The sequence below is a fragment of the Suncus etruscus genome, chromosome 8 (genome assembly GCF_024139225.1).
Source record: "Suncus etruscus isolate mSunEtr1 chromosome 8, mSunEtr1.pri.cur, whole genome shotgun sequence".
NCBI lineage: Eukaryota > Metazoa > Chordata > Mammalia > Eulipotyphla > Soricidae > Suncus > Suncus etruscus.
This window is the reverse complement of record NC_064855.1, coordinates 45,438,111-45,458,443: the sequence shown is the minus strand read 5'-3', so window position 1 is coordinate 45,458,443 and position 20,333 is coordinate 45,438,111. Positions and strand designations below refer to the sequence as shown.

Sequence of the window (20,333 nt, the reverse complement as noted above, 5' to 3'; positions counted from 1 at the left end):
ACCCAAAAGTTTGAGAACCACTTGTGTAGAAGGGAAGCAGGCAATTAATATATAATTATAATACATTATAAGTTGTCTGATTTAATTAAACTCTGGTATTATAAAAGCACAGTAAAAGGAGCCAGAAAACTTTGGGGTTAGGGGGTTACAGTTATGAACAAAGCCTTGCATATATTCAGTACTAGTTTGATCTCTGACATCATATAATTTCTGAACCTCACTAAGTGAGTCCAAATATCCATATCACTGCTGGAGTGGACCTTGTCCAGGTCCTAAATCACTCTATTCCATAGAATAGGTATTCCAGGGCCTGAATATCTTCTCATCTTCTAACCCTAGAAGCATCACACCCTTGATTCCCATCACTGAACAGTGGTCCCTGGGGCCTTGGAACAGTATATGGAAGACTTCCCTCCATCTGTAGTAAAAATCCACAGTAGAAAAGGTTTCAACTAGATTAGAGGATATGAAACTTATATGACCTAAAGCATCCTTTACAGAAAAAAAAAAGAAATAAATTACTCAGGAAATCTCTGCAAATCTTTCTCTTTAAGCAGATCAGTAAAGGCACCCCCCCAGTACCCACTGCATCTGAGGTGTTTCAGATAGATAAGAATCAACTTAATAAGGGATGTGAAAGACTTAGTGAAAACTCTAAATCATTGTTAAGAGAAATAAAAATCTTTAAAACTCAACAAAGATCTTCAAAACTCAACAACAATTAAAATCTAATGATCCCCATCCAGAAATGGAAAGAGGAGATGAACAGATACTTTATCAAAGAAGATATATTGGAAGGCCAGTAGACATATTAATACCCATTTAGCATATGAAAATTATTTCATCACTCATGATTAGAGAAATGCAAATCAAAATAATGTTGAGCTATCATCTCACACCAGTGAGAATGGCATATGTCAAAGTCTAGAAACAGTGTTGACATTGTTGTGGTGAGAAAGGAACCCTTATTACTGTTAATGGGAATGTTGTTTGGTACAGCCTCTATGAAAAGCAATATAAATAAAGATCTATCAAAAATAGGAATATAATGCCCAAATGGTCTAGTGACACTATTTCTTGGCTTTTACCACAAAGCACAAAAATATTTATCTGAAAGAACATATGCACACCTAAATTCATTGCAGTGCTTAGTACACTAGCCATGATATAGTAACAACCCAAACACGCAACACTATATGAATGGATTAAGAAATTGTGGTGTGTGTATATACAATGTATACATATATACAAAGCAGATCTAAAAAGAACAAAATCACGCCATTTGTTATTACATAGAGAGAGCTATTGGACATTATGTTGAATAAAGTCCAAAAAAAGGGGTAGATACAGAATTATCTCACTCTTAAGTGGGACTTAAAGATTCTTAAAGATAACTTAAAGAGACTGTGAAAAATTGTGAGTGCTGCCTGTGTGTGTCTGTCTACTGTCCTGTCGCATGAACCTCTTGGGAGTGGGCCTTAAGAGTCTCCAGAAGAGCATGGCCACCCTGCTTCGCTACACGGCCGTGCGCTCTTTCTAAGGAAAGAACACCATTGCAACAAGAAGAAAAAAATCACACTAACAACTGTGCTGGATCACTGAAGCCCAGCATTTCTCTCTGGACTGTCTTCTCTGCTGCGTGCTCAGGCCTAAGATTTGATCCTGTGTGAGGCTTCATCCACGGAGGACTCCCCTCCCTTGGAGGCAAGTTGACCCACCCAGAAAGGGCGGAGCCAGAGGAGTGTGGCTGCCTGCATCATATAGCCAATGAATACCACCACAACATAGAAAAACCCACAATACAAGTGTGACAATGGGAAAACAATGCAGGCCAGCATCAGACATAGAGAATGAAGATAACAATTCTGATGATGATCAGATAATGACCAACCAGCTAATCAACTTCTCAGATAAGGACTTTAGACAAGCAATATGGAAGATGCTCAAAGACCTCAAAGAAACCATGGATTAAGTTGAACAGAACACTAATAAGAACCAAGAAAATATGAAGACAGAAATCACAAAACTCCAAACTGAAATAACATGTCAACTAACAGGCCTGAAAAACTCAGTAAACGAAGTGAATGACAAAATGGATAAGCTCTGGGACAGGGTATCAGAAGCTGAGAATAGATTTGGTGCTGTGGAAGATGAGATAAATAACAATTCCATACAGTGGGAGAGATTGGAAAAATAACTTAAAGCAAATGAACAGACAATGGAAAAATTAGTCAAAGAATGGGAACAGATGAAAATAGAAGTCTATGATAAGCTCAACAGAAACAAAACATAGGCAAAACACTCCAGGACATTGAGACTACAGGCATATTCAAGGAGGAAACTGTACTCTCCAAGCAAGTGAAAACAGAGATTAACAGATGGGAATATATTAAGCTGAGAAGCTTCTGCACCTCAAAGGAAATAGCGCCCAGGATACAAGAGCCACCCACTGAGTGGGAGAAACTATTCACCCAATACCTATCAGATAAGAGGCTAATCTCCAAAATATACAAGGCACTGACAGAAATTTACAAAAAAAAAAAAAAAAAAAAACATCCAATCCCATCAAAAATTGGGGAGAAGAAATGGACAGACACTTTGACAAAGAAGAAATACAAATGGTCAAAAGACACATGAAAAAATGCTCCACATCACTAATCACCAGGGAGATGCAAATCAAAACAACTATGAGGTACACCTCACACCACAGAGAATGGCACACATCACAAAGAATGAGAATAAACAGTGTTGGCAGGGATGTGGAGAGAAAGGAACTCTTATCCACTGCTGGTGGGAATGCCATCTAGTTCAACCTTTATGGAAAGCAATATGGAGATTCCTCCAAAAACTGGAAATTGAGCTCCAATATGATCCAGCTATACCACTCCTAGGAATATACCTTAGAAACAGAAAAATACAATACAAAAACCCCTTCCTTACACCAATATTCATTGCAACACTATTTACCATAGCAAGACTCTGGAAACAGCCAAGATACCCTTCAACAGATGAAACAGTGGTACATATACACAGTGGAATATTATGCAGCTGTCAGGAGAGATGAAGTCATGAAATTTTCCTATACATGGATGTACATGGAATCTATTATGCTGAGTGAAATAAGTCAGAGAGAGAGAGAGAGAGAGAGAGAGAGAGAGAGAAACGCAGAATGGTCTCACTCATCTATGGGTTTTAAGAAAAATGAAAGACATTCTTGCAATAATAACTTTCAGACACAAAAGAGAAAAGAGCTGGAAGTTACAGCTCACCTCATGAAGCTCACCACAAAGAGTGATGAGTTTAGTTAGAGATATAACTACATTTTGAACTGTCCTAATAATGAGAATGTATGAGGGAAATGGAAAGCCTGTTTAGAGTACTGGGTTGGGTCGGGTGGGGAGGAGGGAGATTTGGGACATTGGTGATGGGAACGTTGCACTGGTGATGGGTGGTGTTCTTTACATGACTGAAACCCAAACACAATCATGTATGTAATCAAGGTGTTTAAATAAAAAATATATAAAAAAGATAACTTAAAGAGTTAGCAACTAAGGGCTAGAGGCAGCATAAGGGGAAAACTTATCCACACAAATAAGTTGAAAGGAGGAGGTGTTGAAACGGGTATTGGGTTTTTGGTAGACTGGTGATAAGTGTATTGGAATTATGTACATAGGACAGTATCATTACTCTCAGTAACAGTATTGTAAATCACATCCCAAAATGTTTGAGATAAAAGTTTGTAATGATTATTAAGAAGTGCCATATTAATCTACTTGCTTTGTGCATTCTGGCTATTATGCTAGGTTAAAACATTTAATAATAATGAACTTTTATTTATTTATTTATTTGGTTTTTGGGTCATACCCAGTAGTGCTCAGGGGTTACTCCTCACTCTATGCTCAGAAATCACTCCTGCAGGCTCAGGGGACCATATGGGAAGCAGGGATTTAAACCACCATCCTTCAGCATGCAAGGCAAACGCCCTACCTCCATGCTATCTCTCCAGCCCCTGAACTTTTACTTTTTAAATTATTTTGCACTGCCTATGCTCAAGGTTAACTCCTGGATGTACTTGGGGGACCAAATGTGTGTGGTGTCAGGTATCAAACCTAGATTAACTACATCAAGACGAGTGTTCTCCTTGATGTACTGTCTCTCTTGTTTAATAGTAAATTATAGAAATCTTTTCCCTGCTTATTATTATCATTATCCGAGTTATCATTATGTAACTATCTAAAATTTTTTATTTGAAAAAATGGACTCTACCTCTATTTCATTGGTTATAAAAAGAAACTATTTTCAACTGACATTTTGGTTCATTCTTAAATTTATTGTTTGTATCTTACAAGTCACTTAAAAGTTCCAAGGACAAAATTATTGAAGCATTCACCTCTCTTTCAAAATTGTGATTGTGTATGGTATATTAGAGAACCATCTCCTGTTTTTCCTTCCTGAATCCTCTTTTATTGAAGTTACAACCCTGTCTCCTCTTGAGAAAATCAGTTTGATTAACATATTAAATATTCTGAGGAACCCTATGATTTAAAAAATAAAAAGAGAACAATCTATATAGTGTATTACCAGAATTATACTTATTTTCTTTTTTTTTAAATATATTTTTTTAATTTAAGTAACATGATCATATTTGGGTTACAGTCATAACCAGAACACCCCCCTTCACCAGTGCAACATTACCCCCTCCCCCCTTCCCATCCCCTGCCTGTATTTGAGACAGGCATTCTACTACAGTAATTTGTTTTTAAGTTCAGTAAGTTGTATTTTTTTCCTTAAAGGATAAGAGTAATCGCTTCTCGGCCTTTTGGCTAAGATCAAGTGTAGGATAAGAGTAAAACAATATAGTAACGGTGTGATAGTGGCAATCGCCAATGTTTGCATAGGTCCAGAAAAATGGAGACAATGGAAAAAAATCCTTTACCTGATTACAAAAAGGCCTCACCCCAGAAGTTTATTGGCATAAGACAGACTCTGGGTTCCAGGCATACCAGTCTATCCAACTCCAGTTATTCTCAAGGTCCCGGTGAAACTTTTTCACACTTCAGCTATAGTTGGTATCAGACTTTTATACTTAAAGACTCTGGATTCTGTGCATTTCTTTCGTCGATATCAGGCTGATGTGGAGCATCCTCTAGTTTCAGCATATCATTAAATGCAGAGCGATCTGCCTGCATGCAGACTGTTGCTGAGTCGCCTGGGTGTTGGTAGTACTCTTTGGAGTAAGTCAATGCCAAAGCAGTGGTGGTCTTCTCTGGTAGAGGCTTGGATCCTGGGAGTGTTAAAGACAATTGTGGTTGTTTCCAGAGTTCAGGTGTGTGTGGGCGATGCCCATTCTTCTGAGGCCTGAGCCAAATCATTATGCCAATGTTCAGGGTAAAAGGCCTAATTACATTACCAAATTTGTGTTCCCATCTCTATTAGATAAGAACTTGTTTGCATATGTATTATTTTCCCATTTTAATATGCCTATGCAAAAGAGAAGCAATGCCACAAGATACTGTTGGTACATCTGGGGCCCAATGAATAAAGTCCAACATTTCCCGTAACTTGGTATAAACGCGAAATCTATACAGAGTTACTCTTCTACCAGTATTGCTTATAAAACAGATCTCACAGGGGGAAAATCAAACAATCAAATAACTAATCTAGTGGGCAAAATTGTCACTATATGAGGATATTTGAAAGAGTTATAGATGTTAAGGGAATACATCTGAGATATACAAAAGAGATACATGTGACCCTTTTATGTTTATGAAAAAAAAAAGAAAGAAAACAAGGGTATTTGAAGACAACAGGTGATAGTTGAGTTTGAGACATGTTTTGCGGCATTACGAAACCCTATATTGTCCTTGAACTAGGGGTTATGCTGAAGCTGATTCTGGTATCATGCAACAGTCCATAGTTTGATGGGGGCATGAGGGGCCACCAAGCATGGGTCAACAGGCGTGTTGGTTGTAGTTGTTCGTATAGGCATGAGCTGGGGACCGAGAGGGTGTCATTCAATGAGGAGCTCTATGGTGGTGTTGGGGCAGAAGGTCAGTCTTGGTGTCTACCCAATTAGGAACTGAGGATAAGGAGGGTTGAATAAGGGGAAGATAATGGTTCAGGGTTTGGTATGAGGAGGTAGGAGAGACAAAGGGGTGAGGGGAGAGGCAATACATAAAAGACTAGACAATAAAGGTCAATTTGAGTGTTTTATCAGAATCTTGGGCATCCTGATTCTATTCCTAGGAACAGTCTAGGATCAGGAACGTTTTTGGATAATGCTTAAAAAGTATATTTGTCAAATGTGCCTGCACGGTTTTGAAAAATAGTATTACTAGCAAACAAAACAGGGGGTCCAATATACATAGGGGAGGGGTTTCCCTCCTCCGCCTGCCCCCCAGGGCCCGAGTGACCCGCCTGGCGTGGGGGGGTCTCAGTCTCCTGAACCAAGTGTTCAGTCCAGGAGATCTGTGGCCCACTGTCCCACCAGCGACCCTAACAGACCAGAAAAAAGAGGGACGGCTTTCCTGGCATGTGCGCTCTGCTGGGTCCAACTGCGAGTTCCCTCTCCAGTTTGAAAATTGAGCACATGTATAAGCGCCTATGTATAAGTGCAAGGTGACACAAGAATGATGATTCTTAAGAAAAACATCTTCCCCACACTGCCCACTGTGTTGTGTAGGAGTTGGAGGAGCTCTAGAGAATGACGATCCATCCAAAATGGTTATGGTATTGGCTGCTACTAATTTCCCATGGGACATTGATGAAGCTTTGCGGAGGAGATTGGAAAAAAGGATATATATACCTCTCCCTACAGGTAAGCTGCCTTTTAAAAATTTGAGCTTTTTGTTACTTCCTATTGTTTTTCTCAGTTTGTTTGTTTCTCAGTTTGTCTTTTAAAGTGTTCATTGACATTCCACAATGAAAGTCTACAGTTGTTATAAAACCAATTTACAGTAGTTGAAAGAAGACCACTGTCCTGTTGAAGTTCCTCATGGTTCAGAGAAATCATTATATTTAAAATTGTGTTAGTGCTCTTCCATTTAGTAAGGTACCTCAGTTTTTATTTTTGTTTGTTTTTGGTTTTTTGTTTTTGGGCCACACCCAGTGATGCTCAGGGGTTATTCCTGACTCTGAGCTCAGAAATCGCTCCTGGCTTGGGGGACCAAATGGGACACCAGGGATTGAACCAGGTCTGTCCTGAGTCAGCTGCATGCAAAGCAATTTCCCTACTGTTGTGCTATTGCTTTGGCCCCGATCTCAGTTTTTATTTTTAAGCTTGAAGAGTTTTTCTATTTGTTTAAGTGATTAAAAGAAATGAAGTTTCCTTGGGATAGTTTTCAAAAAATGTAAGTTCAGAACCAGAGGAATAAGACCATGGTTTACAGCTCCTACATACAAGAGCTTAATTCCCTGGATTTCTTAGTTTCCTCAATTTTTATGTGTACTAAGTGTTATCTTGGATGCTGCCCTCTGCCAAAAGAGAGTTCCAAATGATTATATTGAAGTTAGATGAGTGCATTTACTACAAAAATGGTGTGACCCCTTGAGCATTCTAGCTCAAAGGCTGTGTGAGTACCATGACTAGAAAGCATGGCACCAGCAAATACCATCACCATAGTTTGTGTGCCCAACTAAGATTGTGACCTTTGGCAAGCACATGAATAAGCACCACCAACCAAGCTTTCATAGGGACACCACCACACGGGCAATCACCACAGCTTTATGTGTGAGTCCTAGAGAACACTGTAGCTGAAAGCATACAGACACCCAGTGTAATCTAGTGCATGCCCAGTCATGACCACAACAAATGTCATGGAGAAGAGGGGATGGAATATAAATTAAATATATATATATATCATCTTACATTTTTTATTGTTGATGTGAGGTCAATTATCATTGATATGATTCATTTTTATGTCTTTTTTCTTTCCTATGGCTACTTTTTAAAAGCCAGCATTGAGAGATAATTATATATTAAATAAAATTATGTTGGACCCCCAGAACCATATGCTTCCCCAAACATCTTAGAGTATAACTCAGCAGGCCCCTGAGAACTGTTGTTATGCCTAAGTACTACTCAGGCTCTAGCATCTATCTACTTGCTTGATGTGATGAGTATTACCATACCGGAGTGATTCCTGAGCACTACCTGGAAAGCTAAAAAACAAAACAAAACAAAACAGAAAAACAGCAGAAACTTCCAACAAGTTTGATAATTGCAAATAGCCATTGTACCATACCATAATCAAGACGCCAAACATAGATTTCATCCTGAAAATACCTTTACCCCCTTTATAGTCCATTCTTCCTTACACCCTTAAATTCCTAACTCAGACAACTTATATTCTGAGTTTTTTTTTGCCATCAGTAATTTTTTAAAATAGTTTATTAAAAGGGGAGAGAAAGAGGGAGTGATGCATGTTCAAGAGAGAATACATAGGCTTCTCTGGAATAGAAAATGCCACTATTAATTATTTTTAAGTCCTATGTAAATATAATTAATGGTACACTATTTTGTGACAGACTTTATCACTTTTATCACTCAGCATAACTATGATTTATTATATTATAATATAGTTAAAAGATTTATCAGTATCATTTTTTGAATGGTGAGTAATATATAGACAAACTTGGTAATTCATTTTCTTATTGATGAATAGTTGATTTGTTACTAGTTTGGAACTATTATAAATAAAGCTATCAGCATTTACATTCAGTTATTTGGATGAACTATATGAAATATATTTTTGTTTTGTAGAATAAGTTAAATACAGGACATTTGAGTAATGAATATTTGACCATAGAAACAGGTTGATTTTTCTTTATTGAATATCCTTTGAAGAGTCTGTTCTTGGACTGGAGAGATAGCACAGTGGTAGGGCATTTGCCTTGCATGTAGCTGATCCAGGACAGATGGTGGTTGGAATCTTGGCATCCCATGTGGTCCCCAAGCCTGCCAGGAGCGATTTCTGAGCACAGAGCCAGGAGTAACCCCTGAGCACTGTCAGGTGTCACCTTCCCCTCAAAAAAAGAGTCTCTGTTCTTTATTTTTACTTTTGTGCTCTCAGATCATGATGTGCTTCTGTGGGATTTCGTTTGTTTATTTTTTTGTGTTTGACTTGTTGATTTACCAGTCACTGGGCAGTTTATTTTATTCTTTCTGTTCTTTTAAGGATGAATAATTTCTACTCATTTATCTTCTTGCACACTTTCGTAATTCTTCCTGTTCCTCTATCTTCCTGTCCACATACTATTTCATGCCATCTCCAAACTGCTTTTAATCCTACCTAATAAATTTTTATTTCAGATGTGTTTTTCAACTTTAGCAATTCCTTTTTTGAAAATATAACTTTCATTGTTCTTCTGTGATTCTTATTTATTTACTCATTTTGCCTATTTGTTCATTTGCCTCTTTGCCATTATTTCCTTTAAGGGATTTTTTTTAATGGATGACTCATGTAATTATGAAAATACACAGTTCAAATCATAATGGCAGACCAGGCTCACAGAGACTTATGTTGTCGAATGTGCTTGGGCTGAATTCCTTTAAACTTGTATACTTTGAACATATGTTCTCTGCATTAGAAACAAAACTATAATTAGATGAATAGCTGATGGTAACAAATTTTGTTTTATTTTGTTTTTAGGCCACACTCAGCTGTGCTCAGAATTTACTTCTGGCTTTGTGCTCAGGGATAATTACTGGCAGAGCTCAGGGGATATATGTGATGCCGGGGATCAAACTCAGGTTGGCTATGTGCAAGATAAGCACCTTACTCTGTACTGTCTCTCTGGCCTTGATTACTCTGGGTGCTATCATTGGCAAGTTTATCTGGTTTTTAGAGAATAGAAATTAAACTCTCTTCAGGTGGGAAAATGGCAAGACCATATAGTAGAACTGTGGATAAGTGGGGGTGGGGGGATGAGAGACTCTTTCAGCCTTCTGGTAAGTACAACCTGCTGAGGTAAATACATGAAGCAGCAGGGACTGCTGAAATATTGCTTCTTACTTTGCATCTGTGGCACCCATCAGCTAAGCTTAGTTTCTCATCCCTTTCATTTAATTCGGTTTTGCTTTTAAAATAACTCCCCTAAACCATGAAGAGTTCATAGGTCTTTTAGACTTTGTCTTTTATTTCCTCTAATATTAGGGTCAGGTTCTTTTATATATATATATATATATATATATATATATATATATATATATATATATATATATTACTTCAAATATATACTTTGCTATTCTTTATGTGTTTATTTGCATTAGACACAAACAAACCCTGTTGTATTTTAGCTTGTTTACACTTTGGTAAAAACATACTTCTACTTTCATGTATTTATGTATGATATTCCCATTTTCCAGATATTTTTCTATTCCCACCCATGCTAGTGATATTTCAAAGCTGACATGAAATCATATCAAATCTGTGAACTCTTATTTGACTTATTTAATAGACTTTTGTTTATTTATGCTTTGTTTCTCTTTCTCTCTCTCATACACACACACACACACACACACACACATACACATACACACTTTAATGGAAGGCATTTTAGATTTTCTGTATCTAGCCCTGTTTTTTGTTTGAATGATGGAAATGGTAGAAATGGTAGTGATGGAACAAGTTTTATCCAGTGCTGACTGTGGACCAGACTTATGTGTATTTACTCATTGAATCCTTAGGAGGTAAAATGTGTTCTTTATCTTACTTATGAAGAAATTGAGGCTCTCTGAGTTCAAATATTCTTACCTAGTGAAGCACCAGGGCACTTGCTTCTGTGGCCAGGCCCTAGAGTTAGCAGCTGTGCTTACCTGACAAATGAATGCAGGAAGAGTTGTGTCTGTGTTGTTTGATCTGTCAATGTTTACTTAAATTTAGAATATCTATTAATTTTATTCCTTAACATTGAAAGTTCTATTATATTATGTATACTGTTACTAATACATTAACCCCTCAGTAAATCCTTTCATAACGTCATCAATTATCATTAATTCACTTTTGTGGAACTCATAAATATTCCTTAGAACAGGGGTCTCAAACTCAATTTACCTGGGGGCCGCAGGAGGTAAAGTCGGGGTGAGGCAGGGCCACATAAGGGATTTTGCTTATCGAATATTCGCAATAAAAATTAAGAAAAAAATCACAAAAATTGCATTAAACATTTGCATTTCCCGAACAAAACTGCTCGGGGTATGCAAATGTTTAATGCGATTTTTTTTTACTAATGCGATTTTTATTGCGATTATTCGATAAGCGAATAATCACGAATACTGCGATATTTGAAGGCTGGCGACGGGCCACAAATGTTGTATGGAGGGCCGCAAACGACCCGTGGGCCGCGAGTTTGAGACCCCTGCCTTAGAATCTTCTGACAAATCACATGTAGAGCCAATAATATAGTTGATTCCCCCCAAATCACAATTACATAGGCCATTTCCTAAAGCTTCCATAACCCTATACCCTCAGTTATGAGCAGACTTATGCTTCATTATTGAAGTTGTCTGGAACTTTATTCCTGTGGGAAAGTATGTGATATTAAACTTGATATTAAGTTTTTAGGGAAAATCTCAGTAAAGCATGGTTATAAGTACAGTGGTATTCTGACATTGAGACTGAGTACATGTGATCTTTATTTATACTACACACTAGGAAATGGTTCTTTTTGGTTTAATTTGGCATTCCTACTGCAGCATCAGGAACACAAACTCTGCAGCACTCGCCCAAATGATTGCCCCCAACTCCCTTTTTCTTTCTGTAGTCCTCTTGCTGACTACTGAATATAGTACTTTTTGGCCCTACAACACTTACTTGACCACAAGGCAGCCTGTTTGCTGGGAATAGCCCAAGCTATTGAGATTTAGGAGTACTGGAGAGAAAGGTTTGCTAATCACATTCTTCTCTTTGGGGGCAGCTGTCTTGCTTCTCTTTCCACAATGTGTTGTTTGATTGTGTGTGTGTGTGTGTGTGTGTGTGAGAGAGAGAGAGAGAGAGAGAGAGAGACAGAGACAGAGACAGAGACAGAGACAGAGACAGAGACAGAGAGAGAAAGACAGAGAGACAGAGACAGAGAGAGAAAGACAGAGAGACAGAGACAGAGAGAGACAGAGAGACAGAGGCAGGCAGATAGACTGTAAGAAAGAAAGATATGAAAAATGTTCAGTTCGTTACCCAGCACAATGACCATACAACCACTTTTAGAACTGGGAACATAGTCATATCACTAAAGTTCCCAATGTTCTTAGCATAGCTCCCTTTCTGGCCCCTGGTGGTAATCACTACTATTCCTTTTATGGAAGGAATTTTTTCTTAATTTATCACCTAATAGTTTATTTACAAGCCAATAATTTTGCCGCCTCTTTACAAAATGAAACTATTAATAGCATTCATTTTATTTTGCCTCTTTTTTCTTTATGTGTTTATGTCTCTGTGTATTTATGTTTATTTTTCTCTTTTAGCTTTTATTTTCTTTGCTGTACCAGGGATCAAACATAAACATATACATATAAGGCATACTTTCTGCCACTAAACTACATACAACCACCTCCTGCTAGTGTGTGTGGATGTTTTGTAGGATCTCACACATTCAAGGAGACTACTATACTATTGAGCCTACATCCTGGCATTTCCTTAGTATATTTTTAAAATTCATTCATCTTGAAATATATTGTTTTAGTTCTTATGTTGTTATTTTTTTCTTTGTGGAATACCAGAGTATTCATTTGCTAGGGCTGCTCTGACAAAGTCCCAAAGACTTGATGACATATACTGCAGAAATCAGTTTTCTCACTGTTTTGAGGCCAGAAATTTAAGATCAGATTGTCAGCAGGCTGTATTTCACTTGAGATCTTCTTTCCAAGGCTTGAAGATAGCTATTTTCTTCCAGATCCTTGTGGAGTCTGTCCTGCCTTTGTCTTCTCATAAGGTCCAATCGTGTTGGAGTAAGGCCCATTAACATACTCCTTTTACTTTGATGACTTCTTTGAAGGCCCCTTCTCCACTCAGAGGTCTTAAAATAGATTAGGACTTCAGTATTAGAATTAAGAGGGAATGCCATTCAGCATACACTGATGACTATGTGTTCGACACAACAGTTATCAGCTATATTGAGAGGCATTCTGATTGTTTCCAGTTTTAGGCTAATAGGAACATACTGCTGTGAAATTCTTATACATGTATTGTTGCTGTTAAGCACAGACCAGTAGGAGAGGCCCCAAAAGGAGCCCAGTGTCTGAAAGGAAGTTTCTTGGGTCATCCAGTAGTGATCCTCTAGCAGGAGCAATCCAGCAAGCCTCTAGGGATCAGTCTCCTAGCACTTTAAACCTGGGCTTTATATTCGCCCTCCCTCCCCAGGCCAACTGACTTCTAATTGCCTAATTGCTATTACAAAAGGTGGTGTGTCTGGTAAATGACTCTTCACCTTACAGGGACAGTGCCTGCTTATAGCAGACCAGGAGCCATAGAGTCTCTTTTTCCTTATAATGTATAATGTTGTGAATGTCAATCTACATTTCTTTAGGCTAGGAATTTCTAGGTCATATTTATTTGCACATGTGTAGCTAAACATCAGTAAATAAATCCAGTGGTTTCCAAAGTGGCTGTTTCTACTTGTGTACCCTGTTGTCTCACTTTCCCCAACACCCTGAATTGTTAACTTCTTAAATTTAGATTTATATCAGGTTTTTTTGGAGTGCAATACTACTAAATTCTGGCTTAGCTTGTCTTTTAAAGAATTTGAACATGTTTTAATTTGTTGGCCACTTGGATTTCAGGATATATCTGTTAAACATTTGTAGCAAACTTTTATATCAGGAGGTCTGGCTATTATTTTTTTGTACTTTAATTATTTTGACTATGTCTTTTATTACTTACATATGTTGTAAATGTTTCTCAAACTACTCTAGCTTGTATGTCCCACCATATTTGCAGCATCTTTTGATGACTAGTACTTCCTAATTAGATGTATGGATTTATACTAATATAAGTGGTTTTCTTATCAGTATTTTCTTTTGCATTTTGTTTCTTTTCGTTTTCTGGACCTTATCAGGTGGTGCTCAGGGCTTACTCTTAACTCCTGGTAAACTTAGGAGACCATATGGGTACCAGAAGTTGAAACTGGGTAAACCATGTGCAATCATAGCATCCTACCTGCTATACTATCTCTCTGACTCCTATTTATTTTTTAAAGTTTTTAATATATCAATTATGTTAAGAATGCTTTTATCATCAAGGTATTTTTCTTTATCTTTTAACTGCTAATAATTTTTCCATTTATATTTAGATCAGTGTGGTGCTGATTTTTACATATGGTATATGAGATAAGACTCATTTTCATTTTCATTCTAGGGGTTTCATTCATTTCATTCAGAGGGGTTGCATCATTTATTGAAAAGACACTCCTATCTTTTATTTCTCTGAATACCTCTGTTATAAGTTAGTATATGCACTGGCCTGTTTCTAGACTCCTTGTTCTTTTTCACTATCCATTTGTCTTTTTCTGTAAGAATATTACACACTGATTTGACTATTGCTTTAAAGTCTTGACATTAAATAGAGCAATTTTTGAGACTGGAGTGAGCCAGGAGGGCACTTGCCTTGCACACACCTGACTCAAATTTGATCCACAGTATCATCCTATTCCCCAAGTACCACTAGGAGTGATTCCTGAGTACAGAGCCAGGAGTAACATTACCCCTGAATATTATCAAATGCCTCCCCCAAATTTTTTTTCGACCTGCTTGATGCCAGAGATTACACAAGTTCATGCTGTCAGAGGTCCCAGACTTGACCTATGCCAGTAATACTGGGAATGTAACTGTGGCATTAGTGCTTTCAGGGCAGGTTCCTAACTGAGCTTTCCCCTATACCCTATAACCTTTAAATTTATTTATTTAAATAGGGGCAAATTTGGGCCATATCTAGCAATTGCTGAGAACTTTCCCCTGGCTGTGTGTTGAGGGATCATTCCTGGCAGTGCTTGGAGGATTTTATTTGGTGCCAGGGGTTCGTTACTGGTAAATACAAAGTAAAGCACCTTTGCCCCAGAGCTACCTGTCTGACCCCTGAAGAAGTTTGACAAAGGGCTTTAGGACCATACTGGCAACATTCAGGTGTTGTTCCTGGCTCTTCACTCAGAAATTACTCCTGGAAGTGCTCAGAGTACTAGATGTTATGCTGGGGAGCTAACTCAAGTCAACTGTATACATAGCAAGTTGCTTACCCACTGCATTATGGCTATGGCCCTAAGAGTTTTTAAAACTTCTTTCCTGGGGCTGGAGTGATAATACAGCAGGTAGAGCATTTGCCTTGTATATGCTAAATTGGCTTTAGTCCCTGGTACACTCTCTTTTCCCATAAGTACTGCCAGGGGAGATTCCTGAGTGCAGAGCCAGGAGTAATCCCTGAGCTCCTGTTTATCAGGAAATTTATCAGGAAATAGTAGAGTGCCAGACTTAAAACTAATTATGCATTTTATGAATGTCTTTTACTAAACAGATTAGCCACTAAAATCAATAGTAAAACAATGAACCAGTTTGATTGTTTTAAAGTTTCTGTAGTTTGAACTTACTTAGTACACATTTCAAATTGAAATGAAATATATTTATGAGCCGGCTCTCCAAATAAAATAACAACTTTTATAAGATGTTGGTGCCGATTGCTAATTTCCAGAAAAAGAAAACCAGATTATTTAAAAAACAAACCTACTTATTAGAGGTATGGAAATCATTATAATAAAAGATGAGCAAAATAATTTATGAAAGTTAATTCATAAAATTTTGACTCAGTGTGGAAGCATTTCTGGTGCTCAAGTATAGTTTATATCTTTTTCACAAAGTATATTAAACTCTTTTTTCTCATAGCAAGTATGTTGACAACTTATAGGAAAAACTAAGTTTTGATTTAGTTTTTATTTATCACAGCCAAGGCATAAATAAGCAAGTTTTTGGTTACGTGAGTCATCCATGACTTGGTAATTCTAGTGGACTCAAGTTATGAACTCCTTTTTGCATTAGTCATTCCACCCATCCCTGAATGCTTGTTAATCTGTGATTTCTCATCAAAATTATTTGCAAAGTAAAGCATTTAACATTATCAACAAAAAAATCTTCTAACAGCGAAGGGAAGAACTGACCTTCTGAAGATCAATCTTCGAGAGGTTGAACTGGATCCTGATATTCAACTGGAAGACATAGCAGAGAAGATTGAGGGTTATTCTGGTGCTGATATAACTAATGTTTGCAGGTATGTTTTAAAAAAATGGTCTGAAACATTGGATATTAGCTATAGTTATAATAGGGGGATTGGTCTTTCAAAACAGCATCCTATTTCCTTGAAGATGATAAAAAAATTTTCTGGAGGGTGTTTCTTGTATAACTGTTGGTCGTTGCTAAAAATGAATAATTAAGTGGCAGTACAATCACTTTTCTTATCTATTCTTTAATTTTAATAAATTGCTATTACTAATTTTGTAATAATTTTTCTAATAACCTAAGTTTAATTTAACATCAAATTGGAGATTAGCAGTATTCACATAAAATAACATTATTTTGTTTTAGTTAACGTGCACACAAAGTTGGTCAGCTTATACTATGTGTTAAAAATAGAAAAATATGTTATATATGTATGTATATAACAGTGCCACTAAATTGAAAGAGGAAATTACACATAACATTTAAAATTTTCCTTTTTAAATTTAATGACATAAATTTCACACACTTCATACCATTCAGCAAAGATCATTTTTCTAGTGCTTACTTTCTTACCATATTTAAATTAGAAAGACCAATACATTTTTTTTCTCTTCTGTGTATCTTTTGGAACCATCTCCTGTTGTGTTTAGGGGTTATTTAGGCTTAGTGCTGGACTTGGTGCTTAGAAGTTACTCTTGACCATACTTGACAGTGATCTAATACAAGACAGCCATGTGGAAAGCATGTGCTCAAGTCTATGTTTCTTATTTTTTATGCTAGTATTCTTCCTGTGTTTATATAATTTTAATGGCAAGTAATATATGCCTAAAGTTTTCTACTATCACTGTAATAAAATATATCAAATTTCAAAATTTTTTTTACTTTTAAATAGTTCATGAACACTGATTGTTCACTTTTTCCAATGAGCTGAAAAAGGAATCTGGAAAAACCAGATTTTTATCTTTTTGTTTCCCATAAGTTTACTGTATAGGGAATTCTGCTTTGACTATATGTGGCTATATTCATGTAGGAGGGTGAGTTTCATAGCCTCATCTCCTCTAACTAGGCTGTTGGCAAGCTTGTATACAATTTGAATTATCTTAACATTAGCAATATGTTCATCCTAAGTGTGCTTTACTGTTTAAATATTATATTTCAGTTGTCTAAAATTCTTGGCAATTGAGAAACAAATGGGGAAAAGAAAAATTTGTACTGAGTCCAATCTAGATTTTTAGGATTCATTTCTTGTTTCAGTCCTTTGCATCCCATCATATTTTAACCTTTCTTAAACTTTTACTGATATAGAAAATTCTGAGGAACTTCATAAAAACATATAAAATGATCCTTTGACTGCTTTCTTTTAACTTGGTTACAGTTGAAAGTGTTCACTGATTTTGATTGTATTTGTAGGGATGCCTCTTTAATGGCAATGAGACGGAGAATCAATGGCTTAAGTCCAGAAGAGATTCGTGCACTTTCTAAGGAAGAACTTCAGATGCCTGTAACCAAAGGAGACTTTGAATTGGCTCTTAAGAAAATTGCTAAGTCTGTCTCTGATGCAGACTTGGAGAAGTATGAAAAATGGATGACGGAGTTTGGATCTGCTTAAATTTCTGTCATTTCCTCTGTTTCGGTACTTTTGTTTGTAAATTTGAAGGAATTCCTGCATTTTCCCCCCTTAAAATCAGGTTTTGGCACTACTAGAGATATACCCTAGGAATATAAAAATACAATACAAAATCCCTTCCTCATACCTATAGTTATTGTAGCACTGTTTACAATAGCCAGACGCTGGATACAACCAAGATGCCCTTCAACAGGTGACTGGCTAAGAAACTGGTACATATACACAATGGAATATTATGCAGCCGTCAGGAGAGATGAAGTCATGAATTTTTCCTATACATGGATGTACATGAAATCTATTATGCTGAGTGAAATAAGTCAGAGGGAGAGAGATAGACACAGAATAGTCTCATTCATCTATGGGTTTTAAGAAAAATAAAAGACATTTTTGCAATAATTCTCAGAGATAAAATAGAAGAGGGCTGGAAGGTCCAGCTCACCACAAAGAGTAATGATTGCAGTTAGAGTAATAACTACATTGAGAACTATCATAACAATGTGAATGAATGAGGGAAGTAGAAAGCCTGTCTAGAGTACAGGCGGGGGTGTGATGGGGAGGAGGGAAATTTGGGACATTGGTGATGGGAATGTTGCACTGGTAAAGGATGGTGTTCTTTACATGAGTGAAACCCAACTACAATCATATTTGTAATCAAGGTGTTTAAATAAAGATATAGAAAAATTAGGTTTTAAAAGAAATGCAGCTAGGCGCCAAATTTTGGCAAAATTAAATATAGGTTGTCAAAGTCATTATTACTAAGTTAATAATAGCAATTAAAAAATCAAAGAACAGAAAATCGGACAAGTTTTCAATAAAGAATAAAACCTAAGCCAATGAAGGTTACTAAATAGCGAGAAATATGAATAACTAACATAGTGAACCTTATAGTCTCTTCCCAGCTATCCTGAATCCCATATATTTTTGCATTATTTACACACCCAAACCAGTGTATTCAGGGGCTAGAGAAAGTGATCAGTGCACTACTAAAGAAATTGTTTACAAAATAATTTAGAAAGACATCTATTTCTCACTACTTTGTTTAGTTTTTGTTTTCTATTAATTAATCTGAATACAAGGACTTTTAACTTTAAAGCTATGGTAAATTCATTATAATGGTAAGAAAATGGATCCTTATGGATAAAATAAGTTGCCAATCACACTTTTAGTTTCAGCTATTTTAAAATATGTCATATAAATAGAATTTGAGCCCTATCTTTCATGTTGTATTCTATTAATAATTTAATAATTTGAGATTTGTAGGAAAATACCTATGATTTTTGGTTGTGAATCATTTTGCCAGATATTTTTTAGTATTTAAGTTTTTCTTGGTACTTTTAAATTTTATATTAAAAAAAGGGTAGAAAGGATATTATAGTTTTTACTTTTTTATACTAGACCTTTAAGTTTGTTCTCACTTTTCTTTCAATATTTTCAAATAGATACTACTTAATTTTTCTCAGCTCTCACATCATTTGATTTAGCTTTTCATTTTCTTAATAAATATTTTGGAATTATGAGCAGGTCCACTCTGTGGCTAATATAAAGCAAAGAAAATATTGTTTTCAGACAACTTAATAAAATAAAATTGCATTATACATAGTGAATAATGTTCATTTAAAAATTTAAAAATCATCCCTTGTCTAAGCTGAGAACTTGTACTCTCAATAAGATTGAAATAAAAATTGGACATACTTATCCATTTATTAATTTTATTAAGAATTAAATTAAAAGGCCATAAAAGCAGATATCTAACCACAAATATTAATTTAAAATTACATTTATCCTATTTTGATCAGATAATCTATGCTATAGTAAACAAATTTTCAGTTAAAAATTTCTATTTGATAATATACTGAATTCTTAATATTTAACTATACTTACTGGCTTAAAACTTAAAGTAATGCTACTTTTTTGACACTTAAAATATTTACTACTACCATGTTTTAAGAGATGCTTTGCCCAGTACCAGAGATAATGCTATGAATAAGGCAGTTGAATTGCACAAGGTTGATCCTGGCTTGGTTTCTGGCATCCCACTTGGTCCCACAAGCATGACCAGGAGTGATTCCTGAGCACAGAGCAATAGTATGCTCTGAGCTCCACTGGGACCTCCAAAAAAATGATGCTTTCCCTCTAAGAAGCATGTTATTTTCAGATAATTTAAGTCTGACTCTGAATTTTCCCGTATTCATGTAATGTTATTTATTCCCTCTTTCCTCTTACATATAGAATATGAGTTAAAAGTCAGATTTTAGTGGAAATAATTCTTAAAATTTGAAATTAGTTGAGCTTCCTTTTATTTTCTGTATACTTCTAAAATAAATAAATAGTCTCACGCAAATGATGTGCAGATAGTTACCATCCAATCACTTGTTTTCCCCCTGAAGTCTTAGAACAAGTTGTGAAGATGATTTATTTTGATTTCTGATTTTATTTTCATATTTCAGTTGATTTCTTCTAGATTATTTTCCTGTGTTTTGTGTATTTGTATTTTCTCTCTTATATTTTTAATGA

General features: G+C 36.1%; 1 protein-coding gene across 2 annotated transcripts in view; it reads left to right on the top strand.

Moving 5' to 3' along the window:
• The window catches only part of KATNAL1 (katanin catalytic subunit A1 like 1), a 71,172-nt gene extending 53,245 nt beyond the window's left edge, over nt 1-17,927 (top strand). For both annotated transcript variants that reach the window (XM_049778797.1, XM_049778796.1), the window contains exons 9-11: nt 6,683-6,817; nt 16,118-16,244; nt 17,603-17,927. In XM_049778797.1, the coding sequence (XP_049634754.1) occupies nt 6,683-6,817; nt 16,118-16,244; nt 17,603-17,801 (461 nt within the window). In that variant the 3' untranslated portion in view covers nt 17,802-17,927. The remainder of the gene's footprint in view (nt 1-6,682; nt 6,818-16,117; nt 16,245-17,602) is intronic.
• Nucleotides 17,928-20,333: the final 2,406 nt, after the last annotated feature.